General features: G+C 52.8%; 1 protein-coding gene across 1 annotated transcript in view; it reads right to left on the minus strand.

Annotated features, from left to right (window-relative positions):
• Positions 1–26,060, minus strand: part of SLC2A5 (solute carrier family 2 member 5) — a gene marked incomplete at both ends in the record, with an annotated part of 28,112 nt that continues 2,052 nt past the window's right edge. The window contains 11 exons of the mRNA XM_080691272.1: positions 1–204; positions 444–571; positions 1,556–1,631; positions 1,942–2,043; positions 2,881–2,991; positions 3,101–3,288; positions 3,378–3,503; positions 6,207–6,359; positions 11,113–11,237; positions 15,360–15,520; positions 15,754–15,852. Coding sequence (XP_080547398.1) covers positions 1–204; positions 444–571; positions 1,556–1,631; positions 1,942–2,043; positions 2,881–2,991; positions 3,101–3,288; positions 3,378–3,503; positions 6,207–6,359; positions 11,113–11,237; positions 15,360–15,520; positions 15,754–15,852 — 1,473 coding nt within the window. The remainder of the gene's footprint in view (positions 205–443; positions 572–1,555; positions 1,632–1,941; positions 2,044–2,880; positions 2,992–3,100; positions 3,289–3,377; positions 3,504–6,206; positions 6,360–11,112; positions 11,238–15,359; positions 15,521–15,753; positions 15,853–26,060) is intronic.

Here is a 26,060-nt window from a genome sequence, read left to right on the forward strand (position 1 = left end):
TCACTGCTTCGGCATGGCGGGCGGGAGGGTCTTCAGCTCCTCCTTCTCCGGGTGGACCCCCGGCACCTTGTTCATCCTGGCGAAGATCTGATTGATCTCCATGAACGTCTTGCCCTTGGTCTCGGGGACCACCAGGAAGATGTAGACGGTGGTCAGCAGGCAGATGGCGGCAAACACGATGAAGCTGTAGGGGCCGAGGCCCTCCTGCGGGGAGCGGGGCTCAGGGCGGCCCGGGGCCCTGGGGTGCGGTGGGCGGGGCTCCCGGGGGGGCTGGGGTGCGGTGGGCGGGGCTCCTGTGGGGCCCTGGGGTGCGGTGGGCGGGGCCCTGGGGTGCGGTGGGCGGGGCTCCTGGGGTGCGGTGGGCGGGGCTCCTGCAGGGGGGGCTGGGGTGCGGTGGGCGGGGCTCCTGGGGTGCGGTGGGCGGGACTCCCGGTGCCACTCACCTGGATGAACGGGAAGATCAAGCCCACCGTGAAGTTGGACAGCCAGTGGACGCTGCCCCCCACCATGAAGGCGGCCGGCCGCGAGGACTGCAGGAAGATCTCCGTGATGAGCAGCGCAGGGATGGGGCCTGGGGGAGGGAGACGCGGCGCGGTCTTCTCAGAAGCCCAAGGAGGCCGTGGAGGGCCCTCATATGCTGGGGGCCCGGGCACCTGGCCCTGGGGCCGGGGTGGGGGTGTCTCCAAGACTAGGGGGCTTCAGAAGCAGCAGAGGGGGTGGGGGCAAGTGGCCGCTCGCGGGGCTCCCTGGCACAGCGGATGCCACCCTGGGACAGAGGCTGGTGGCCCCCGCACAGTTACTTTGCCCATCGCCCCGGTGACAAGCTTCAGCCCCCCCCCCCCCACCAAGCATTTCTTATTTTCACTCTAGTTACTCCAACCAACCCCGTGCTGAAGGGGGGGGCTGGGTGCAGTGGCGCAGGCCTGTAATCCCAGCACTTGGGAGGCTGAGTCGGGAGGACTGCAGGCTCGAGGTTTAGAGAGGCCCTGTTTCTCCCCTCCTCCCCTGCATCAAAATAGGGCTGGGGGTGCAACTCAGAGGTAGAATGCTCCTGGGTTCAATTCCCAGTATGAAAAATAATAAATAAATAAATAAATAAATAAATAAATAAATAGCTGGGTGTGGTGGCGCACGCTTGTAAGCGTTTGGGAGGCTGAGACAGGAGGATCATGGTTCGCAGCCAGCCTCAGATACTTAGTGAGGCCCTCTGCAACTCAGCGAGTCCCTGTTTCAAAATGAAGAATTAAAAAATAGGGCTGAGGGTGTAGCTCAGAGGTAGAATGCCTATGGGTTCCATCCCCAGTACCACAAAACTAAGTAAATGATGAATAAATAAATAAATAAATAAATAAATAAATAAATAAATGGGCTGAGGGTATGGCTTGGAGGCAGAATGCCCCTGGGCTCAATCCTTAATACTGATAGAAGGTGCAGGAGGAGGAAGAAGGGGAGGGGGAGGGGAGGGGAGGGGGAGGGCTCCAGCCTAAGCCTGAGCCACAGGGCGGCAACGCTGGCCCTGGGTGCTGAGGCTTTGAACCGGCTCTGGGGCACCTACTGGGCCCAAGGGCATGTCCCACGACGTAGGTGATGACGCAGGCAATGCTGACATAGGGCATCCAGGAGATGGTGTCCTGTGGGGAGGAAACAGCTGCTTGGCATCCGGCAAAGCACAGATGGGGCTGGGCCGGGGCCCTTGGGGCCTTGGTCCCTGGGAGGGATAGCGGCTCCGCCCAGGATGGCACCCGGTCCTCAGAGTCAGCTGGCTGAGCTCTGGGGAGTCAGAGGAGAGGTGGCTGCTGGGGTGTGGGGGACACGTGGGCCCGGATCCTGGCTTCTGGCAGACCATATTTGCTATAACATTGGTCCGAGTGTGGTGGACGTGGGGAGGGCGCGGGCGGCGGGCGCACCTCCTCCCGGTGGCTGTGGGTCCCGCCGCCTTACCTGCAGCGCCAGGGCGGCGGTGAGCACCGCACAGGCCGTGATACAGACCGAGAAGCCGAGGAGCAGCAGGAGCTTCCTGCCCCAGAGCTCCACCACGAACACCTGCGGGAGGCGGTGGAGGAGGGGGCTCAGCAGCCAGCAGCCGCGCCCCTGCACCCCAGCCTGCGCCCTGGGCGGCCGGCGGGGAGGGCTGGCCGTGTCTCTGACCCTGGCTGGCCACCCTCCAATCAGACTCCACCTCTAGGGCCTCTTAATCCTGTTCCCCAAACCTTAGGGCTCCCACAACCGCTGGAAGCCAGATACCCGATGCAAATATGAGCTTCTGTTTCCAGAGATGGCTGTGCCTGGGTCCTGGGCACGCCCAGGCAGGGAGCCCTGAGCAGGTGACACTGGACAGCCGCTGTGCTGTCTAGGGGTCTAGACAGCACAGGCCAGAGGCCTCTTCCATTCCTGTTATGGCATGGCCCTGGAATTTTTTTTTGACGGAGTGACGGTACTGGGGCTGGAACCCAGAGGCCTTCCACCTCCGAGCTACACTTCCAGCCCTATTTTTTATTCTTTATTTTGAAACAGGGTCTCACTGAGTTGCAAAGGGCCTCACTAAGTAGTAGCTGAGGCTGTCCATGAACCATGATCTTCCTGTCTCAGCCTCCCAAACGCTGGGATCGCAAGCGTGCGCCACCACTCCTGGCTTGCCCGGGACCATTTGATGGCCCCACATGTAAGAGCCTGGAGCAGAGCCGCCTCCCACGGCAGGCACTTCCTGGAGTGGGGGCTGGGCTCCCATCTTTGGGGGACCGTGGACTGTCCACTGGGGAGGGCCGAGACATGAGCACCCAGGGGCACAGTGCCATCTCAGGCCCCCTCTCGGCAAGGACCGTCTCCAGTCTCCAGCTGTCCCTCGCTGGCTGCGGGGGCCTCGGCTCCCGGGACACTCACGGTGCAGATGGTCATGAACACGTTGACGGCCCCTGTGCCGGCCGTCACGTACTGGACATCAGAGTTCTTTACACCGGCGCTGAGGTAGATCTGGTCTGCGTAGTAATAGACCTGGAAGGGAACAGCCAGGGCTGGGAGGGGGCTTCAAAGCCGGGCTGTGGCCCTGGCCCCTGCTGCCGGCCCGCCCTGGGGGCTGCTCGTGGTCCCCAGGCGGCCGTACCGCGTTCACGCCTGATAGCTGCTGACCGCCCATGAGGACGATGACGGAGATGACCTGCCAGCGCAGAGACTTCAGGCGGAAGAGCTTCCACACGGAGATGAGGCCGGCCGCCTTCTCCGCCTCGTCCTCCGTGCGGATCTCCTCCATCTCGGCGTCCACGTCGTCCCAGCCACGCAGCCTCTGCAGCGCTGAAGGACAGACAAAGTGGAGGGCGTCGCCTGGCTGCAGGGCACCGGCCCGAGCCACCACCACCGCCACGGCCCCCTGCGCGTGTTACCGGTCCTGGCGGCCACTTCATCTTTCTTCTGAACCAGCAGGTACCGGGGGCTCTCGGGGAAGAAGGGCAGGAGCAGGACCTGCAGCGCGGCCGGCACCCCGGTCAGCCCCAGGAGGATGGGCCAGCCTGTGAGCGGAGACGGTGCTCAGAGCTCGTGCCAGCGCCAGCCCGGGCCCTGCGGCATCGCTTACCCGGCGCCGTGCCTGACTACCCTTGGGGTGCGGGGTGCCCGGGCCTGTGAAGGCAGAGACTGCCCTTCTCAGCAGAAAACACAGAGTTGGGCTTGCTGAGACAGGAAGAGCGCAGGTTCAAGGTCAGCTTCAGCAAGTACCGAGACTTATCAACCTAGCAAGATTCTGTCTCCAAATAAAAATATGACGGGCATGGTGGCACGGCTTGTAATCCCAGCATTCGGGAGGCTGAGACAGGAGGATCCGGGTTTACAGACAGCCTCAGCTACTTAGTGAGGCCCTTTGCAACTCAGTGAGACCCTGTTTCAAAGTAAAGAATTAAAAAATAGGGCTGGAGCCGGGCGTGGTGGCATGGTTTGTAATCCCAGCATTCGGGAGGCTGAGACTGGAAGATCGCGGTTCGTGGACAGCCTCAGCTACTTAGTGAGGCCCTCCACAAATTAGTGAGACCCTGTCTCAAAATAAAAAGAATAAAAAATAGGCAGGGGGTGTAGCTCGAAGACAGAATGCTCCAGTACCAAAAATAATAATAATAATAATAATAAAATAAAATAAAGCAAGCAGAGGCCTCCGGCATCACACAGTGGCTCTCACAGGCTGGACAGGTGCTGACTGAGGGGCGTGCAGGGTGTTTGGTCTCTATTTTGTAGAGTTCTATTTTTTTTTTTTTTTTTTTGGTGGTACTGGGGTTCCTGGAGGCCCTTCTATCTCCGGGCCACACTCCCAGACCTGTTTTTACATTTTTATTTGGAAACAGGGTCTCCTAAGCCAGCGCGCGCAGCTGGCTCTGAACCAGCGCGATCCTCCTGTCTCCGCCTCCCGAGCGCGGGGATGACAAGCGTGTGCCACCGCGCCCGGCTCTGCAGAGTTCTATTTTAATGCATTTCTCGGTTTGGATTTTTCTCCCATGACTTAGATTTAAGAGGCATCATGCTAGGCTTCAAACTACTCAGGGCTCCATAAGGAGGCCACGTCAGGAGACCAGCAGCTCAGGCCCGTCCTCCGAGCAGTCACGCCCCTGGGCTGCCCGCAGGTGACCACACTGGCTGTTGGATGCCAGGGGCCAGCCTAGCTTCCCGCCAGGCACTCCCCCCGCGGCCCAGGCCTAGAGCTGGACTTGTGGGCTCTGGCGCAGGCCGCCTCGGGGCCCCGGCCCTGGCAGAACCAGTCCCTCCCTCCTGTGAGCGCGGAGCTCTGTCTGTCCCTCTCAGACGCCTGGTCGAACCTAGTTCACAGGCTTTGTGTCCTGACTGGTGCAGGCTTCTGATCACAGACCAGACGACGAGAGGGCAGGCGGGCCAAGAGCCCTCAGCCCCAGCTCCTGGGCTTCTAGCCTAACAAGACCTCGGATGAGTCCCGCAGCTCTCTGAGCCCCGGCTTCTGCTCCTGTAATGAGTGTGTTTTTGTTTGCTTGTTTTTTGGGTGGCGGAGGTGCTGAGGATTAACCCCAGGGCCTCGTGCATGCTAAGTAAAAACTCAACCACTAAATTCCCGGCCCCAGGTTTTCCATCTTTAAAACAGAAATAGTAAGCCAGCCATGGTGGTGCACACCTGTAATCCTAGTACTTGGGAGGCTGAGACAGGAGGATTGTAGGTTCAAGGACAGCCCTGGCAAGGAATGAGATTCTCATCAACCTAGCGAGACCCTGTCTCAAATCAAAATAAAACAGGGCTGGGGGAGTAGCTTGGAGGTAGAGTGCCCCTGGTTTCAGTCCCCAGTACCACACACACACAAACCAAGTGGATATAACAGGTGCTCGCTTTCACAGGCTATCTGCAAGAATAAATTAATTACTTTAGAAGACTTGGTCGTCGGCCCTTGGGAAGCCCTTTGTACATTTTGACTGGCGTGATGATTGACACTGTTCGCCATTTAGAGGCTCAAGATCCAAGCCAGGCTGGTGGCACACACCTGTAGTCCCAGTACTTAGGAGACGGAGACAGGATCGCGGTTCAAGACCAGCCTTCGCAATTTACCAAGCCTTTCAGCGACACAGCAAGACTGTGTTTCAAACAAAATATTTTAAAAAGGGGCTGCGGGTGTTGTTTGGAGGTTGAATGGCTCTGGGCTCAATCCTCAGTATTGCGTACACACACACACACACGCACACGCACACGCACACAGACTCAAGACGAAGCTGGAGATATGGCTCACTGGTAGAGCTTAACGTGCACACGGCCCTGTCTTCCATCCCCAGTACCACCAAAAAAAAAAAAAAAGTGACACTCGAGACAAAGAATGGGGAGGTCACCCCCCAACAATGCCCGCCGCATCGCCGGGCACCGCCAAGCGCCGAGCCCAGCCCCGGCTCTCTCGGGGAGGATGGAGCCAGCGCCTGGAAGGTTCTCACCACCTCCCCCAAGGGAAGGGCACCCCGGCTCTCCCTCATCCCTTTCTGTGAAAGTCGAGGTCAGCAGCGCCAGCGGGAGGCCGGGGCGTGTGGGGGCCCGTGGGGGCCACCCTGCTGGCTGTCCTGCGGTCCACGGAGCAGCCAGGAGCGGCCGGCCTCCCTGTCCACTCAAAGCCCACGTCCTAAGGGGAGTGCCGCCCTGAACCTGTCTAGGGTTTAGGACGGGACGGGGACCCCTGGACAGCCCACCCCGTCCCGAGCAGGGGGCCCGAGCTGTCCGATCTCACCTTCTTCGTTTGCGAGGACGCTCCGAAGGCCAAAGAGCTGGGCCACCAGGATGCCGACGGTGATGAAGAGCTGGGGCACCACCCCCAGGGCCCCCCTCAGGTTTTTAGGGGCCAGCTCCCCCAGGTACATAGGGACCACGTTGGAAGACACACCTGGGAGGAGGGTTGGAAGAAAGACACAGTCAGGGAAGGTCAGCGCGGCGAGGACAAGCTGAGTCCATGAAGGCCCATTCTTACTTAGCAATCATGCCGTTTGGGCCAGAACATCCTCAAAACCGCAACAGAAAAAGCAGTTACCTTTTTTTAATTCTTAGTCTCTGAAACTTTTTGTTTGTTTTTATGGTATTAGGGATGGAATCCAGAGGTATTCTGCCCCTGATGTACACCTCAGCCCTATTTTTTACTCTTTATTTGGAAACAGGGTCTCGCTGAGTTGCGGAGGGCCTCACTAAGTAGCTGAGGCTGGCTGCGAACCGCGATCCTCCTGCCTCTGCCTCCTGAATGCTGGGATGACAAGCGTGCCCACCACGCCCGGCTTCTCTGAAACTTTAGGAGACCAAAAGTTCCTTATCAGAAACATCTTCTCCCGCTTTAAAAAAAAAAAAAAATTGATACTGGGATTGAACCCAGGGGCAGTCTATCACAGAACCATACTCCCAGCTCTATTTTATTTTTTTTTATTTTGAAATAGAGTCTCCCTAAACTGCCGAGGCTGGCCTCAAACTTCAATCCTCTCATGTCAGCCTCCCAAGTGTGGGTGTGACAGGCCCACACCACCACGACTGGCTAAGCCCTTGCTTCTGGACCTGCGTCACCCGGGGCTGGCGTGACTTCAGCCCTTCCCACCCCACTGGCCTGGGTCACGAGAGGGCGGTGCCAACTGTGGACAGACCTTGTCTTCACTAGCAACTTGGGAAAAGGGCAAGGCCTCCTGCCCACCATACTTCAGGGAATCGTACGTACACTACACAAGAAAGCCGTGCAGAGACCTTTATACACATTTGAGGAGGGGCATTCTACCTCTGAGCGACACCCCGGCCCTCTTTTTTATTCTTTATTTTGATACAGGGTCCTCCCAAGTACTGGGATTACGAGCATACACTGGCTCTTCCGGCCCTTTTTATTTTTTATTTTGAGGCAGATCTCTTAAGTTGCCGAGGCTGGCCTCACACTTGTGGTCCTCCTGTCTCAGCCTCCCAAGTATTGGAATTAGGGGCATGTGCCACCACGCTCGGCCAAGTGGCTGTTTCTTAGCAACAAGCGCTTCCTAACTTGACTCAGGGTATAAATGGGGGATCCGGCCTCCAGAGGTGGTCTCACCTTCATGCTGGTGGAAAGCAACCTTTGTCTTGAACGTGACTGAGCTGGGCTCCGGCAGCTAGCCAGCTCTGATGCTGGAGCTCCAGTCCAGGGGCTTTTAAAGTTTAGATCCTTCAACCCACCAGGTGTGGAGGCGCACACCTGTAATCTCAGTACTTGGGAGGCTGAGACAGGAGGATCGCAGGCTGGAGGGCAGCCTCAGCTATTGAGTGAGACCTTCCGCAACTTAGTGAGACCCTGATTCAAAATAAAAAGTTAAAAGGGTTGTGAGTGTAGCTCAGAGGTAGAATGGCCCTGGGTTCAGTCTCCAATATCATTAAAAAAAAAATTGATCCAGGCGTGGTGGCCCATGCTTGTAATCAAAATATTTGGGAGGCTGAGACAGGAGGATCACGGCAAAAAATATAAGACAGGGCTGGGGGTGTAGCTCGGAGGTAGAATGCCCCTGGGTTCCATCCTGGTACCACAAAAACAAACAAACAAAATTCCTTCACGCCAGCAAAAGCCTCAGTCTTCCTGCCAAGAGGTGGAGGAGCCATGCAGAAGACTGCGTGTCCTAGAGTCCAAGCCAGTTACCCTGGGCCCCATCAGGGTACCTGTGAGCTGTGCGTCTGTGGATTCTGTGATGTGTGTCAACTGGGGGTTTAAAAATCCCAGACCCATTAAAAAAAAAAAAAAAGGGGGTCCCAGTGTGCAGGCGTGGCATGGTGCGCACGCTCGTCATCCCAGCATCCGGGAGGCGGAGACCGGAGGATCGCGGTTCGCGGACAGCCTCAGCTACTCAGTGAGGCCCTTCGCAACTCCGTGAGACCCCGTTTCAAAATAAAGAATAAAAAATGGGGCCGGGGATGTAGGTCGAAGGCAGAATGCCCCTGGGTTCCATCCCTAATACTGCAAAACAAATAAACAAACAAACAAACAAAACAAAACAAAACCAAAACAAACCAACCTAACCTTGCCGGCCCTGGATACAGGTTTTCATGGCCGAGGCTCTCCAAGGCTGATCTGAGGACCTGAGGCCGCCTCGGGGCCGTGAGATCAGAACCCTGCTGGAAACCATCCAGAGATGCTGTCTGCCCCTCACCCGCTCCCCCGGGAGCGCGAGGAGTTTTCTGGAAACTACCCGCCCTGTGACGTCACGGCAGCTGAACAGAAGCAGGTTTGAGAATCCGGCTCTTAAGCAGGATATTCAAAAGACTGGCAAAAATGTAAAGCAACACTGCTCTTCTTATTTATTTATTTATTTATTTATTTATTTATTTATTTATTTATTTTTGCTTTGGAAAATGTAATGGGCCAGGCAAGACGGCGCACGCTTGTAATCCTAGAATTCAGGAGGCTGAGACAGGAGGATCACAGTTCGTGGACAGCCTCAGCTACTTAGCGAGGCCCTTTGCAACTCAGTGAGACCCTGTTTCAAAGTAAAGAAGAAAAAATAGGGCAGGGGGTGTAGCTCAGAGGTCAAATGCCCCTGGGTTCCATCCCCAGTACTGCAGGAAAAAAAGTAATGGGCCTATTGTCATTCTATCCTTGAACTACACCTGGAGCCCTATTTTATTGTTTTTTAGTTTTGAGACAGGGTCTTACTAAGTTGCCAAGACTGGCCTGGAAACTGCAATCCTCCTGTCTCAGCCTCTCAAGTGCTGGGATCATAAGCATGTGCCACCATGCTTGGTCAAAGGCGGCCTGCTAACAATGCTGGCTTGGGGTACCGTCTGGAGCAGCGCCTGGGTGCCTCCGTTTGGAAGGCAGTGGGTGGGCTTTGCAAACCAGCTCAGGCAAGACATTCGACTTCTCCTCCCATAGAAGACTTCACAAGGCCCTGTGAAAGTTAACACCTACCTGGTAGAAGATTCACCACTAGATTATTTCTTAAGCTTGCTTGCTTTATTGATTGATTGATTGATTGATTGTCTGGGGATGAAACCCAGGGGCATTTGACTTCTGAGCTATATCCCTGCCCTATTTTTTTTTTTTTTTTTGGTGGTACTGGGGTTCCTGGAAGCCCTTCTACCTCCGGTATACACTCCCACGGGCTACACTCCCCGGCCTATTTTTTAACATTTTTATGTGGAAACAGAGTCTCTTAAGCCAGCGAGGCTGGCTCCGGAAACCAGCACGATCCTCCTGTCTCCGCCTCCCAAGCGCGGGGATTACAAGCATGCGCCACCACGCCCGGTGTTCCCTGCCCTATTTTTTATTCTTTATTTTGAAACAGGGTCTCACTGAGTTGCAGAGGGCCTCACTAAGTAGCTGAGGCTGTCCATGAACCATGATCCTCCGGTCTCAGCCTCCTGAATTCTAGGATTACAAACCTGTGCTTCAAGCTTTTGTGACCATAACTCAAGGTAAAAACAAAACACAGAAATTCATTGTACATTGTAACTGGATTCTTCCCTGGCATGCATCAATAAGTAACTGAAACAAAGCTTTCAAAAGATAATCTCATCCTTGCTACACAGAATACAATCTATTCTACTTTTTTTTAAATGCTAAAGCCAGGCATGATGGTACAAACCTATAATCTCAGTACTCGGGAAATTGAGACAGGAGGATCACAAAGCCAGGCGTGGTGGCGTAAGCTCGGAATCCCAGCATTTGGGAGCCGGAGACAGGAGGATCTCTGTTCCAGGACAGCCTCAGCTACTTACTGAGGCTCTTTGGAACTCAGTGATACATTGTTTCAAAATAAAGAATAAAAAATAGTGCTGGGGGTATAGCTTAGAGGTAGAACACCCCTCTGTTCCATCTCCAGTACCACAAAAATTTAAAAAAATAAAATAAAGAGGATCACAGATTCAAGGCCAGTGAGACCCTCAACAACTTAGTGAGATCCTGTTTCAAAATTAAAAAAATATATATATTAAAAAGGGCTGATGCCGGGCATGGTGGTACACGCCTGTAATCCCAGCATTTGGGAGGCTGAGACAGGAAGGTCATGGTTCATGACTAGCCCCAGCTACCTAGTGAGGCCCCTTGCAACTCCATGAGACCCTATTTCTTTCTTTTTTTTTTTTTCTTTTTTTTTTTTTTTTGGTGGTACTGGGGTTCCTTCTACCTCCGGGCTACACTCCCAGACCTATTTTTACATTTTCATTTTGGAAACAGGGTCTCCTAAGCCAGCGCGCGCGGCTGGCTTCGAACCTGCGCGATCCTCCTGTCTCCGCCTCCCAAACGCGGGGATTACAAGCGTGCGCCACCACGCCCGGCGCCGTGAGACCCTATTTCAAAATAAAGAATAAAAAAGAGCATTGGGGGTATAGCTCGGAGGTAGAATGCCCCGTGGGCATGGGGGATGCTGTCCACTCAACGGATGTTAGTTACCATGACTGATTGGCCCTGACTGGCACTTTACGAAATCCTAAAATATTGGAGTAAAGATTTGGGTTGGAAGTATCCTTCTCTACTGAAGAGCCGGCATTTTAGTGTTTCAGGGAACAATTTTCTTGAGCTGCATGGGGCTCAGTGGTAGGCTTAGCCCAGCAGGTGCGATGTCCAGAGCTCCATCCCCGGCCCCACAGGAGCTGGGCCCATGGTGCGTCAGGGTCCTGGATGGGCTTCATGGCAAGAGGGCAGCCCTGCTTACCTGCACAGATCCCCACCAGAAGCCTGGAAACGATTATGAGCTCGAAGGACTTGGCAACCTTGCTGCACCCCATCAGGATGGCGGGCACGATAGAAAATATGTTGTTGAACAGCAGGGCGCCTTTCCTGCAGGGGAGGTACGGAGGCATCAGGGTGGCCGAAGGGCTCCCCAAGGGCTCCCTGGCTCTCAGCTCAAGCCCCAGGCCCACAAAAATGTAAAGGGCTAGAGCCGGGCATGGTGGTGCACGCTTGCAGTCCCAGTACTTGGGAAGCCGAGAAGGAGGATCGTGGGTTCAAGACAAGCCTTGGCAACTCAGTGACATTCTTAGCAACCTAGCGGGACCCTGTTTCAAAATAAAATAAATCAAGAAATAACGAAATAAATAAAAGGCTGGGAGTGTAGCATGGAGGTAGCATGTGCCTTGATTCAATCCTCAGTAATACACACAAAATAAATAAACAGTAAACCGGGCATGGTGGCACACACTTGTAATCCCAGCACTTGGGAGGCTGAGTCAGGAGGATTGCAGGTTCGCAGCCAGCCTCGGCAACTTAGAGACACCCTCTACAACTTAGTGAGACCCTGGGCTGGGGTAGAGCTCGGAGGTAGGATGCCCCTGGGTTCAATCCCTGTTATTGAATAAAAAAAAAAGATAAATAAATAGAGAGAGAGAAGGAAAACTGATAGCAAATATCACACTACAGAACTTTTTTTTTTCTTTTTTGCAGGTCTCAGGATGGAACCAAGGGGCATTCAACTTCCAGGAGACACCCCCTGCCCTATTTTTTACTCTTCATTTTGAAACAGGGTCTCACTAAGTTGCAGAGGGCCTCACTAAGAAGCTGAGGCTGGCCATGAACCTGCTGTCTCAGCCTCCCGAGTAGTACTTGGGATTACAAGTATGTGCTACCATACCTGCTGATACCGGGGATGGACCCAGGGGCATTCTACCTCTGGGCTACAATCCCAGCCCTATTTTATTTTAATTTTTATTTGGAAATAGGGTCTCTCTAGGTTGATGACAGTCTCACTGCCTGGTGAGGCTGTCCTTGAACCTCTGAGCCTCCTGTCTCAGCCTCCCGAGTACTGGGATTACAGGTGTGCGCCATAACGCCTGGCTTCTGCTGGCGTTTTCCCTGGGAGCAGTGGTGCACACCTGTGGTCCCAGTAGTTGGGAGGTTGAGAGGGGAGGATTGAAGATTTGAGACCAGTGTGCGGTCATTTAGCGAGACACTGTACCCAAATAAAAAATAAAATAAAAGGCCTGGGGGTGTAGCTCAGAGGTAGAATGGGTTCAATACTCAGTACCACAAGGAAATTTTAAAAATGACAAAATATAAAGCACAAAGGAGGACTTTATAAAGAGGTGAAAAAAAAGAATAACAAAGATAGGGTCATCGCGTGCACAGAGGCTTCAGCACAGCCCCAGAAACCATGAGGCCGCGGCATGGCCGAGTGCTTTCCCAGCATGCCTGAGGCCAGGGTCCCATCCCCAGCACCATTAAATAGTAAATAAATACATTGATAAATAGCTGGGTGTGCTGGCCCACGCGTGCAATCCCAGCCTTTTGGAGGCTGAGACTAGAGGATCGCAGTTCACAGCCAGCCTCAGCTACTTAGTGAGGCCCTTTGCAACTCAGTGAGACCCTGAATAAAAAATAGGACTGGGCTGCCGGGCATGGTGGCGCACGCTTGCAATCCCAGTATTTGGGAGGCTGAGACCGGAGGATTGCGGTTTGCGGACCATCTCAGCTACTTAGTGAGACCTGGTTTCAAAAATAAAGAATAGCCAGGCATGGTGGCGCACGCTTGTAATCCCCGCTCTTGGAAGGCGGAGACAGGAGGATCACGCAGGTTTGAAGCCAGCTGTGCTGGCTTATGAGACCCTGTTTCCAAATATAAAAATAGGTCTAGGAGTGTAGCCCGGAGGTAGAAGGGCTTCCAGGAACCCCAGAACCACCAAAAAATAAATAAATAAAAAGAAAGAAAGAAAGAAAGGAAGGAAGGAAGGAAGGAAGGAAGAAAGAAAGAAAGAAAGAAAGAAAGAAAGAAAGAAAGAAAGAAAGAAATAGGGCAGGGGGTGTAGCTTGGAGGTCGAATGCCCCTGGGTTCCATCCCCAGACCCACCAAAAAAAAATAGGGGGTGTAGCTCAGAGGTAGAATACCACTGGGTCCATCCTCAGTACTGCCAAAGAGAGAGAGAGAGAGAGGGAGAGAGAGAGAGAGAGAGAGAGAGAGAGAGAGGGATACTGAGACTGGAGGGGGCTGCACTGTGCGGGGAAGGGAAGGGCATATGGGAACTGTGTGTGCCTTCTACTCAGTTTTGCTGTGAACCTGATACTCCCCAGAAAAAGAAAGTCTATTTTTTTAATGGTGCTCCAGGGCCGGGCGTGGTGGTCCATGCCCATAATTCCCAGTGCTTGGGAGGCTGAGACCGGAGGAGGACCCAGACTCAGCAACGCGGCGAGACGCAGCAGCCCAGCAAGACCCTGTTTCCAGACAAAAAATACGTAAGTCTGGGAATGTAGCTTGGGGGTGAAATGCCCCTCGGTTCCATCCCTAGGACCACCGGTAAAATAAAATAAAGCCTAGAAGAAGAGCCTTACGATTCTGGGCGGGGTCCTGGGCTCATTCCACAGCACCCCCCCACTTTTGCATAAAAAGATTATATCTGATTAACAAGAATAGAGCACTAGATAGAGAAGATATTCGCTCCCAATAACAACGCACAGCCTAGAGTTGGTTTACTGACACCTGCTTCACCTGAGCCCCGACACCGCCACATCGCCTTGGCAGCCGGCGCCTCCCTGGGCCTTATTCTACCCTGGAATGAGGATGATTAGCACAGTCGCCCGTCCCTCAGCGACGCCGACACGCTCAAGGACCGCGGTCAGCTGAGCTCATCCTCGCGCACGCATGCCGAGGTGCACGGGCCTAGAGGCTGCGGCCAGTCTCTCAGCACGGCCTCTGGGTGAGATGGAAACCGCAGCGCAGGCCAGATGGCGGCGGCGGCCAGCATGGGCGCGCGGCTTAGGGAGCTTTTTTTTTGGTACTCGGGATTGAGCCCAGGAGCGCTCTCCTCTGAGCCTTTTTCTTTCCCTTCCTTCCTTCCTTCCTTCATTGGGGATGAAACTCAGGGGCATTTGGCCTCTGAGTGACACCCCCAGACTCATTTTTTTTTTAATTCTTTATTTTGAAGCAGGGTCTCACTGAGTTGCAGAGGGCCTCACTAAGTAGCTGAGGCTGGCCTCGAACTGCAATCCTCCAATCTCAGCCTCCCGAATGCTGGGATTCCAAGCGTGTGCCCCCACACTCAGCTCTTTATTTATTAAACACACACACACACACACACACACACACACACACACACACACACTTGCGATACTGGGGATGAAAGCCAGGGGCATTCTACCCCCAACCTACACCCCCGGCCCTATCTATTTCCTTCCTTCCTTCCTTCCTTCCTTCCTTCCTTCCTTCTTTCCTTTCCTTTCCTTTCCTTTCCTTTCCTTTCCTTTCTTCCTTTTTCTCTTTTTGGTGGTACTGGGGGTGGAACCCAGAGGCTTTCTACCTCCTGGCTATACTCCCAGACCTATTTTTTTATATTTTATTTGGAAACAGGGTCTCACTAAGTTGCCGAGAGCCTCACTAAGTAGCTGAGGCTGGCTTCGAACCTGTGCGATCCTCCTGTCTCTGCCTCCCAATCGCGAGGATCACAAGCGTGCGCCACCACGCCCGGCTTCCGGAAACACTTTTTGGGGTGGTGGTGCTGGGGATTGAACCCAGCGGCCTTCTGACTCGGAGCTACACCCCCAGGCCTTTTTACTTTGAGACAGTCTTGCTAAATTGCTGAGGGCCTCCCTAAATTGCTGAGGCTGGCCTTGAATCTGTGGTTCTCCTGTTTCAGCCTCCAAAGTCCCCAGAGGACCGGCGTGCATCACCACAGCTGGCTTGTGCTTTGGTTGGCAGCAAGGCAGGTTTATTTTCCCCGGCATGACCACAAGCACGCGAGGAAGGGCCTCACACGACGCCATTACTATGGATTTATATATATGTATGTACATGTGTATATACACACATACACACGTGTGTACATATGTTTTAAGTGTGTTTTTACAGGGGGTGTAGCTCCGTGGTACGAGGCCCCTAGGCTGAATCTCCAATACTGAAAAAACCAAAGCAGGAGAAACTGATGGTGCTGGCGTCTATCTGTGAATTGGGGGGATTAGAAATCCCCCTCCCCTTACCTGCCAAATTTATTCACCAAGGGTCCGACCAGGAGGGATCCGATGAAGCCCCCGAAGGGGAACATGGACACGGTCACCGACCACAGCAGGGTCAAGGGGAAGGAGCCGATGAGCTCGCCGGTCCGGTCGTTGTAGGTGTCATTGTAAAACTGCTTCATGAGCTGGGGCAGAGGGCCAGAGTGACCTCCAGAGACGGAGATCGGGGCGCCCGCGGGCCAGGTAACCGGGCAGGGGGCGGCGACATCATGGCGATGGCGGCTGGGACGGGACTCGGGGACCCGCTCAGCCCTGGCGCCTCCCTCCCGGCCCGGGACCCCGATCTGTGCTCTCTGGAGGCCACAGGCTGCTCCGGCGCCTCCCTGCCCGCCAGGAGCTGGCTCACCACGGCACCTACCTCCGACGGGGAGTTGACGGCCGCCACGTTGTAGCCATACTGGAAGGACGAGCCGAAGGCGGCGATCAGCGTCGCCAGGGCCAGCACGAGGGTCAGCCTCTGCGAGAGAGACGCGGGAGTCAGAGAGGGCACTGGGCCGCGGTGGGAGGGCCACAGGTTCGAGGCCAGCCTCGGCAACTTTGCGAGACTCTGTTTCAGGATAATATATATATATATATTACATATTAAAATATTAAATCAAGCCGGGCGTGGTGGCGCACACTTGTAATCCCCGCGCTTGGGAGGCTGAGACAGGAGGATCACACGGGTTCGAAGCCAGCCTCTGCTGGCTTAAGAGACCCTGTTTCCAAATAAAATATAGAATGGGTCTGGGAGTGTAGCCCGGAGGTAGAAGGCCCCTGGGTTCTATCCCCAGTACCACCAAAAAAAGAAAAAAAATTTAAATCAATAATGTTATTAAATTAAATAAATATTACATAAATATTAAATTAATATTTAATATAGTAAATACTAAATATTTAATATAGTAATATTTAATATGGTAAATACGAAATACTTTAAAATATTGTATATATACAATATACTACTAATAATGTTACATATATATATATATAATAGGGCTGGGATCGGTGGTCTTCCTGCTACCGTCTCCTGAAATCTATTCTGCCCGGGGCGGCAGTGACAACAGGCTTGCTCAGCCCTGGCACTGTGGACCTTGAGGGGCTGATGAGTCTTTTTAGGGGGCTGTGCTGTGGACTGTGAGGTGTTCACAGCATCCCTGGTCTCTGCTCTTTCAAGGCCGGTAGCAGCTCCCTCCAGCTGTGAGAACTCAAATGTCCCCAGACATCCTGCATGCCCCGGGGTGAGGGCACCACCCCGTGAGAAAACAGAAACCAACGTTCCGCCCGACACTCGTTGTTGGCAGCTTTTGCCAACAACAGTGAAGATGCCCAAGCGCCATCTGAGACATGAACACTCCGAACCAAAGAGGAAGATGCTGGGAAACTTGATCGGGCGCCCTGGTTAATTTGTCTGAGCCCCTGGGCTTCGGTTGGAATAGGTAGAAGGTCCTAAGAGAAGATGTTTACATACAGACTGCAGGGGCCTCAGACACCGCGCCCCGAGGTAACGTCCCCTCTGACACTGGAAGAAACTGGCGCTCACCTCGGGTGCTCCTGAGCGGCACGAAGGAATGCATTCAGGGTAAGTCAGGGAGTGCCACAGACATGGGCCGCGCAGGCGCAGCCCGTGATCCCAGTGACTTGGGAGGCTGAGGCAGGAGGATCACAGTGGAGGCCACCTTGGGCCACACGGCAAGGGAAGCCGGGCGTGGTGGCCCACGGCTGTGATCCCAGGACCTGGGAGGCTGAGGCAGGAGGACCACAGGTTCACAACCAGCCTCGGCTACTTTAGGAGGCCCTCCACAACCTGCTGAGACCCTGCTTCCAAATAGAAAATAAAATAGGACTGGGGGCCGTGCGTGGTGGCGCACGCTTGTAATCCCCGCGCTTGGGAGGCTGAGGCAGGAGGATCGCACGGGTTCGAAGCCAGACTCAGCTGCTTAGTGAGGCTCTCGGCAACTTAGTGAGACCCTGTTTCCAAATAAAGTATAAAATGGGTCTGGGAGTATAGCCCGGAGATAGAAAGCCCCTGGGTTCCACCCCCAGTACCACCAAAAAAAAAAAAAAAAAAAAAATAGGACTGGGGGATGCCCCAGAGTTCAATCCCCACAACAAACAAACAAACAAACAAACAAACCCCCAGAAGTCCATTTTGTTTCCTAATTTTCCTCTAGCTTTCACTTGAGAGAGAACGCAGCACCGTGACTCTCTGAGCCGTCTAGTGAACCCAGGGTTGCTCTGCACTGAGCTACAGCCCCCAGGCCTTTGTATGTTTTCTTTGGAAATAGGGTCTGTTAGGTAGATTTTTTTTTTTTTTTTTTTTTTGGTGGTACTAGGGATGGAACTCAGGGGCATTCTACCTCTGAAATACACCCCAGCTCTATTTTATTTTTAAATTTTTATTTATTTTTTATTTTTTTGGTGGTAGCGGGGGTGGAACCCAGAGGCTTCCTATCTCCGGGCTATACTCCCAGACCTTTTTTTAAAAATATTTTATTTGGAAACAGGGTCTCACTGAGTTGCTGAGAGCCTCGCTAAGTAGCTGAGGCTGGCTTCGAACCTGCGTGATCCTCCTGTCTCAGCCTCCCAAGCGCGGGGATTACAAGCGTGTGCCACCACGCCCGGCGTTTATTTTTTCATTTTGAAGCAGGTCTCGCTAAGTTGTGGAGGGCCTCACTAAGTAGCTGGGACTGGGCACAAACCTGCCATCCTCCTGTCTCAGCCTCTTAAGTACTAGGATTATACGCGTGCGCCACCACACCTTTTTTTTTTTTTTGTAGTTTTGGGAATAGAACCCAGGGGTATTCTACCCCTGAGCTACGCCCCCAGTCCTATTTTATTTTTGTTTTTGAAACAGGGTCTCTCTAGGTTGATGGGCCTCACTAAGTAGCTGAGGCTGGCCTCGAACCTGTGATCCTCCTGTCTCAGCCTTACAGGTTCAGGGATTACAAGAAAGCGAAACCTCTCCCTGCTAAGTAGTTAGATGAGAGACAGGAAAAGGAACCGACAGAGGACTGAGAAAAGATAGTGCGGCTCCTCGCCCAGCTTCTCGTCCTAGACACCGGCCCTGGCTTGAAGAGAGAGAGTTTCTCCCCCCAAATGCACACGGGCAGCTGGGAAGGTTTCCACAGTTAGTAAGAAACTCCCTTTTCCACCTCCAGAAACGCAACAGGACCAGACCCTTTCTCTGGAGTGCACCTCTTTATCTTGGCATTCTTCTCTTAATTAAGCTGTGCCCCCAATTCCTCAGATACACGTCTTATATTCCCCCTTGCGCGCCTCTGTCTCCAGATCTTTCTTTCCGGAAGCAAAGACCGAGGATGCGAGGTCACCACCCTACACTATTTATTTTTAGGAGAGATTATCTCCCTTTAACACTGCTATATTGCGGAGGCCGGCCTCCCACCTGCGATCCTCCTGTCTCAGCCTCCGAGTACTGGGATTACAGGTTTGCCAACCCCACTCTGGGCCTTCTACCAAAGCGATTAGGGAATGGTTGATCCATTAACGATTCATTAATGAATGAACAAATGACTAACTCAGCAGGAAGTTTCTGGTGAAGACGATCCGGACAGAGGAAGAGGGGGGAGGGGGAGGGGGGAGGGGGAGGGGAGGAGGAGGAGGAACCTATAAAATTGTGAAGGGGGCGCTGCCGACTCCTCTGCCCAGGTCATCCCCAGGCCACTAGGGTGTGTGTGTGTGTGTGTGTGTGTGTGTGTGTGTGTGTGTGTGTGTGACAGGTGACAGTGTCTGGAGTGAAGGCAGGCTTCAGGACTCTTCCGCGCAGCCCCTCATGTGAAACATGGCAGACAGCGGAGGGTGCACGCACAGGACCCACATGCGGCCCCGGCCTCTGGCCTCTGGCCTCTGGCCTCCTTGACTCCTGGCCCCAGGTGCACTCAGGCCGACCCCTGTGGACCAGCGAAGACACGGCGTGGCTCCGGCTCACCATGCTGCCCAGCGGCTTCGTTTGCCCTGCCGGGCACGGTTAGTGTCCGGTGTGGGTGACAGACTCCAACACACGCCATGCTCGTGCGCCCACGACACTACACGCGGAACTAGGACCGGGGGGGGGGGGGAAGAGACCCGGGAGCGATTCAAAAGAGGGCTCTCAGCGGGGCGGCAGCGCGGCCTGTGATCCCGGTGCCTGAGAGGCCGAGACAGGATCGCAGGTTGATGGACGGCCTCAGCTACTTAGTGAGGCCTTGTTTAAAAATAAAAAATAAAGCCGGGCGTGGAGGCGCACGCTGGTCATCCAGCACTCGGGAGGCTGAGACCGGAGGATCGCGGTTCGTGGACAGCCTCGGCTACTTAGTGAGGCCCTCTGCAACTCAGTGAGACACTGTCTTAAAGAATAAAAAATAAAAAAATAGGGCAGGGGGTGTAGCTCAGAGGTCAAATGCCCCTGGGTTTCATCCCCAGACCCGCAAAAAATAAAAATAATAATAAATAAGTAAATAAAATAAAATAAATAATAAGATAGGGCTGAGGATGTGGCTTGGAGGTACGATGACCCTGGGGTCAAACCCAGTACCACAAAAACAAAAACAAAAACAAAAAACAAAAATAACAACCCTATAGTGAGATCCGACTTCTGGCCCACGAGGATGGCTGCTAGGACGGGTCGCAGTGAGCATGGAGCCGGCTGTGGAGAGAAGATGGAGTCCTCGGCCATCAACAGGGGCGTGTAAAGGGATGGCCACTGGCAAAAGCCGGCTGTTCCTCCCCGAGTTACACATTGACCCGCAATTCCACACCTGTGTATAAACCCTAGAGAAATGAAACCGTATGTCCACATAAAAACTTTAACACAGCCGGGCGTGGTGGTACACGCTTGTAATCCCAGCACGTGGGAGGCTGAAACAGGAGGATCCTGGCTTGCAGCCAGCCTCAGCTACTTAGGCCCTTTTGCAACTCAGTGAGACCCTGTTTCAAAATAAAGAATAAAAAATAGGGCTGGGTGTAGCTAGGAGATTAGACTGCCCCTGGGTTCCATCCTCAGTACTGCAAATAAATAAATAAATAAATAAATAAGTGAATAAATAAATAAATAAATAAATAATAGGACTGGGGGTGTTAGCTGGGAGGTAGAATGCCCCTGGGTTCCATCCCCAAGACCACAAAAACAAACAAACACCTTTACCTCAAGTCTTCAGAGCGTCACCACAGCCCCCAAGTGGCAACGACCCAAACCCCACTGGCCGAGGAGCGGACAAAGAAAAGGTGTACGTGCACTATGGGTTTTACTTGGCTGGACGGGGTGGTGTAGCCGAGGATCCTGGCCCTTAGCGAGATTCCTGGCAATTTAGCAAGCCCCTGTTTCAAACCTAAAAAAATAAAAAGGGCTAGCGCCAGGTGTGGCGGTGCACTCCTGCGAACCCAGTATTTGGGTGGCTAAGACACGAGGATCGCAGGTTCGACTCCAGCCTCAGCAGCAGAGTCAGGCTCTCAGCAACTTGGGGAGACCCAGCTTCAAAACAAAAAATAAAAAGGCTGGGGGTGTAGCTCAGAGTTAGAATGTCCCTAGGTCCAATCCTCAATACCACACACAATAAATAAATAAATAAATAAATAAATAAATAAATAAATAAAATTAAAAGGCATGGGGTATAGCTCAGAGGTAGGAATCCTCCCCCTCCCCTCGCCATGGGGTCAAATCTCCAGTATCACAAAGAAAGAAAAAATAAGCCAGGTCCAGTGGCGCATGCTTGTAATCCCAGTACCTGGGAGGCTGCGACAGGAGGATCACACGTCTGAGGACAGCCTCAGCAATGTAGGCTTTCAGAAACCTAGTGAGACTCTGTGTCCAAAAATGGGGGGAGACTGGGGGGCTAGCTTAGAGGTAGAATGCCCCTGGGTTCAATCCTCAGTATCACAAAAATAAATAAGTAAAATATAGATGGTGAAAATGTTCTAATGTTGATCTGTGGTGATGGTTCCCCGGCTCGATGAATAGACACTGAACCGGACATTTTTAAATTTTTCCCCAGCTCTATTGGGAAAAGAGTAATTAATAAATAAAAGCTGTATACAGACACTCCTCGGCTTTTCAGCTTAGCAATGTGAACGTTATACAAATTCAGGAGAAACTTAAGATATTTTCAGTTCACAATGGACTTAGAAGGACATAGTCTCATCCCAAATTAGGAAGCATCTTTCTTCCCGGTGTATAAAATGGTGGTATTATTATTATTATTATTATTATTATTATTCTGGGCCTTGAACCCAGGGGCACTCTACCTCTGAGCTATGCCCCCAGATCTTTTTAAGTTTTCCTTTGAAATAGGGTCTTTCTAGGTTGCTGAGAGCCTCACTAAATTGCTGAGGCTGTCCTTGAACCTGCAGTCCTCCTATCTCAGCCTCCCAGGTACTGGGATCACAGGCGTGCACCACCATGTCCAGCTTAAAGTGGTGTTTTATTTTGGTTTTGGTTCTGGGGATGGAACCCAGGGACATTCTACCTCTGAGCTACATCCCAGCCCTATTTTTTATTCTTTATTTTGAAACAGGGTCTCACTGTGTTGCAAAGGGCCTCACTGAGTAGCTGAGGCTGTCCGCGAACCGCCATCCTCCTGTCTCAGCCTCCCGAGTGCTGGGATTACAAGCGTGCGCCACCACGCCCGGCACAATTTTTTTTTTTTTTTTTGTGGCACTGGGGTTCCTGGAAGCCCTTCTACCTCCGGGCTACACTCCCAGACCTATTTTTTATTTTTGGAAACAGGGTCTCTTAAGCCAGCGCGGCTGGCTTCGAACCTGCGCGATCCTCCTGTGATCCTCCTGTCTCCGCCTCCCAAGCCTGGGGATGACAAGCGTGCGCCACCACGCCCGGCACACACACACACACACACACACACACACACGCACAAATTTTAAATCGAATCTTGCTAAATTGCTGAGGCTGGCCTTGACCTACAATTCTCATGCCTCATCCTCCCAAGTACTGGGATTATAGGTATGGACCACCACACCCAGCTTCTTTTATTTTTTATTTTGAATCAAGGTTTTGCCAGGTGTGGCTGTGCACCCCAGTCATCCCAGGACTTGGGAGGCAGAGACAGGAGGATCCCAGATCCAAGGGCGGCTTCGAGAAGGCGATGAGGCTCTCAGCCACCTAGCAAGACCCCGCCTCAAATCAAAAAATAAAAGAAGGTCTGGGGGTGGCAGGGCATGGGGACACACGCCTATAATCCTAGTCCTGGGAGGCTAAGACGGGAAGATCGCAGGTTCAAGACCAGCCTCAGCAACCTAGTGAGACCCTGTTTCAAAACAAAAAAATTAAAAAAGGGCTGAGGGTGTACCTTGAAGGTAGAATGCCTCCAGGTTCAATCCCCATCACCTGCACCCTCCAGAAAATAAAATAAGAGCTGGGGGTGTAGTTTGGAAGTAGAATGCCACTGGGTTCAAACCCCAGCAACAGACACAAACAATCAGGTTCTTGCTAAATGGCCGAGGCCGTCCTCGAACCTGTAAATCTCCTGCCTCGGCCTCCAAAGGACCGGGATTCCAGGTGCGCGCCACGGTGCCCGGCAAGAGCCGTCCTTCTTGGCTGTCGTTTAGCAATTTTCGGGCACACACACAGCAGTATTATTAACCGCAGTCACCCAGCCGTGCGTTAGATCCCCAGAACTTATCCACCCCGTGCAACTCAAACTTTGTACCCTCGCCCAGCCCCTCCCGGCCCCCTCTCCCCCTGCCCCTGGCAACCACCGCTCTATTCCGCTGCTGTGACGGCCACTTTTTTCTGATTTCGCTGTAAGAGAGCTCGGGTCTTCCAGCGCCTGGCTTAGCCCTTGACCTGACGTCCTCCAGATCTCTCCAGGCTACACAAACACAGGAGTTCCCTTTATTAAGGGCGACAAATTGCATGCTTTAAACGGCTGCGATTGTGTGGCCCCGGAGCTGTGGTGTCAATAAACTATGTTTTAAAAAGCGCATAAAAAGGCCGGGCGTGGTGGGCACGCTTGTCATCCCAGCATTCGGGAGGCTGAGACCGGAGGATCGCGGTGGCGGACAGCCTCGGCTACTTAGTGAGGCCCTCTGCAAGTCAGTGAGTCCCGGTTTCAAAATAAAGAATAAAAAATAGGGCAGGAGGTGTAACTCGGAGGTCGAATGTCCCTGGGTTCCACCCCTAGACCCGCAAAAAAAAAACACACATAAAAGAAGACCTAAGTGCTTTCTCTTTCCTTCTTCATTTCCAGAAAGTTAAAAAAGGACGAGGGCTTTGGTTCTGGGCTGGACCAGGGAGAGAAGGAGCCAGCGCTCCCATCCCCAGTGAGCTTATGGGGAGCCCCAGAGCTCTGAGCTGGGGCGGGAGGCGCGCCTGCCCTCCGCCCGCAGTACACCTGCCTCCTGGCTCCCGTGGAGACCATCTCCAGACTTCAGGAGAACACCTTGCCCCGGGCCCACCCCTGCCAGGGTGCGATTCCCGACTCAGGATGCCGGGGTCAACGGCGGCCCAGCCCCGCCGGGACGCAGCCGGCGGTACACTTAACTCAGGGCTTCAGGTCCCACCTGCGCGCCAGTTAGTTCAGGAGAGATAATCACGCAGGAGCGTCAGCGAGCATCTGAGTACCCGGGGGAGGCACTTGTTCTAGGGCGAACATTCCGCGAAATAAGCAGTGTCTTTTTTTGATTCGTTTTATTTATTTATTTGTTTATGGTACTGGGGATTGAAGAAGAGAGGTTTTATTATTTTATTATATTGATTATTGTTCATCTGTATTTTATTTTTTGCAGTACTGGGGATGGAACCCAGGGGCATTCTACCTCTGAGCTACACCCCCAGCCCTATTTTTTAGTCTTTATTTTGAAACAGGTTCTCACTGAGGCAAAGGGCCTCACTAGGTAAGGAGTAGCTGAGGCTGTCCGCGAACCGCAATCCTCCGGTCTCAGCCTCCCCAGTACTGGGATTACAAGCGTGTACTACCACCCTTGGCTTCCAGCCTTATTTTTTATTCTTTCTTTTCTTTTTCTTTCTTTCTTCTTCTTTTTTTTTTTTTTTTTTGGTGGTACTGGGGATCCTGGAAGCCCTTCTACCTCTGGGCTACACTCCAAGACCTATTTTTACATTTTTGTTTGGAAACAGGGTCTCCTAAGCCGGCACGCGTGGCTGGCTTCGAACCTGCGCGATCCTCCTGTCTCCGCCTCCCAAGCGCGGGGATTACAAGCGTGCGCCACCACGCCCGGCTCTATGTTTTATTCTTTATTTTGAAACAAGGTCTCTAAGTTTTGGAGGGCTTCACTAAGTAGCTGAGGCTGGCCATGAATTTATAATCCTCCTGTCTCAGCCTCCCAAGCACTGGGATTACAAGCATGCACCACCCCAGATTCTTATTTACTTTTAAAATATTTTATTATTTTTTAAATTTTGAAACAGGGTCTCATTAAGTCGTAGAGGGGCCTCTCTAAGTTGCTGAGACTGGCCTTGACCCTAGGATGTTCCCGTCTCAGCCTCCCAAGTACCGGGATCACAGGTGTGCAACACCCGCCCAGCTAAAATGTATATACATAGTACTTTTAAGGAGGAATGGGAATCTTTTTTTTTTTTTGCAGGTCTGGGGATGGAACCCAGGGGCATTTGACCTCTGAGCCACACCCTGCCTTATTTTTTATTCTTTATTTTGAAACAGAGTCTCACTGAGTTGCAGAGGGCCTCACTAAGTAGCTGAGGCTGTCCGCGAACCGCGATCCTCCGGTCTCAGCCTCCTGAATGCTGGGATGACCAGCGTGCCCACCACGCCCGGCAAGAAATGGGAATCACAGTAAACAATTCTTCAGTAGCTGGAAAAACGCTTTATTGTGTCTTTCTCTCTCTCCCTGTTTTTTTTTTTTTTTTTTTTTTTTTTGGTGGTACTGGGGATTGAACCCAAGTGCATTCTATATCCAATCCCCACCTTCAGCCTTATTTTATTTTTATTTTGAAACAGGGTCTCGCTACACTAAGTTGCAGAGGCTGGCCTCAAACCTGCACTCCTCCTGTCTCAGCCTCCCACATCCTGCGATTACCGCACCCGGCCATCTTTTCCTTTTTTAATCGGTTGTTTTCTTTGAGGTCCGCTTTCTTTTTCTTCACATTGGGAAGATACTGTCCTTTCTCTTCACAGATGGGAAGAGAAGAGGCCACCGGGGGACAGAGACAGCGCGGGGCCTGCCCGACGCGCTGCCCGGCGTCTCCCTCAGCCCATGGGCCTCCGCGTGCAAAGCGCATGGCACATCTTGCAAATCCCCTCTTGGCCTGGAGCCCGGCCTGGGAGGAGGCTTCTTCCCCGAGAAGTGAGAGGCGAGAGGCAGGCGGCCAGGGTCAGCCCAGGCCTGTGGCACGTGGCCATTTGAACCGCTTCCTTTTGGGAAGTGGTGCTCCTTTTCAGGGCGACCCTGTGCATTTCTTTTTCTTTTTAAATTTATTTTTAAGAATTTATTTTTTGTGTGTGGGGATGGGTGCTGAGGCTGGAACCCAGGGGCGTTCTACCCTGGGTCACACTCCCAGCCCTTTTTTTGTTTTGTTTTTAATTTTATTTATTTTATTTTCTTTGTATTTTTCTTTGTATTAAACAGTCTCACTTGGTTGCTGAGGCTGGCCTGGAACCTGCGATCCTCCTGTCTCGGCCTCCCAAGTCCTGGAATCACAGATGTGCGCCACTGCGCCTGGCTCAGTTTCTCTTTGAACAGCGGGCGGAGCAGACCAGG

The sequence above is a fragment of the Muscardinus avellanarius genome (genome assembly GCF_963383645.1).
Source record: "Muscardinus avellanarius genome assembly, chromosome: 3".
NCBI lineage: Eukaryota > Metazoa > Chordata > Mammalia > Rodentia > Gliridae > Muscardinus > Muscardinus avellanarius.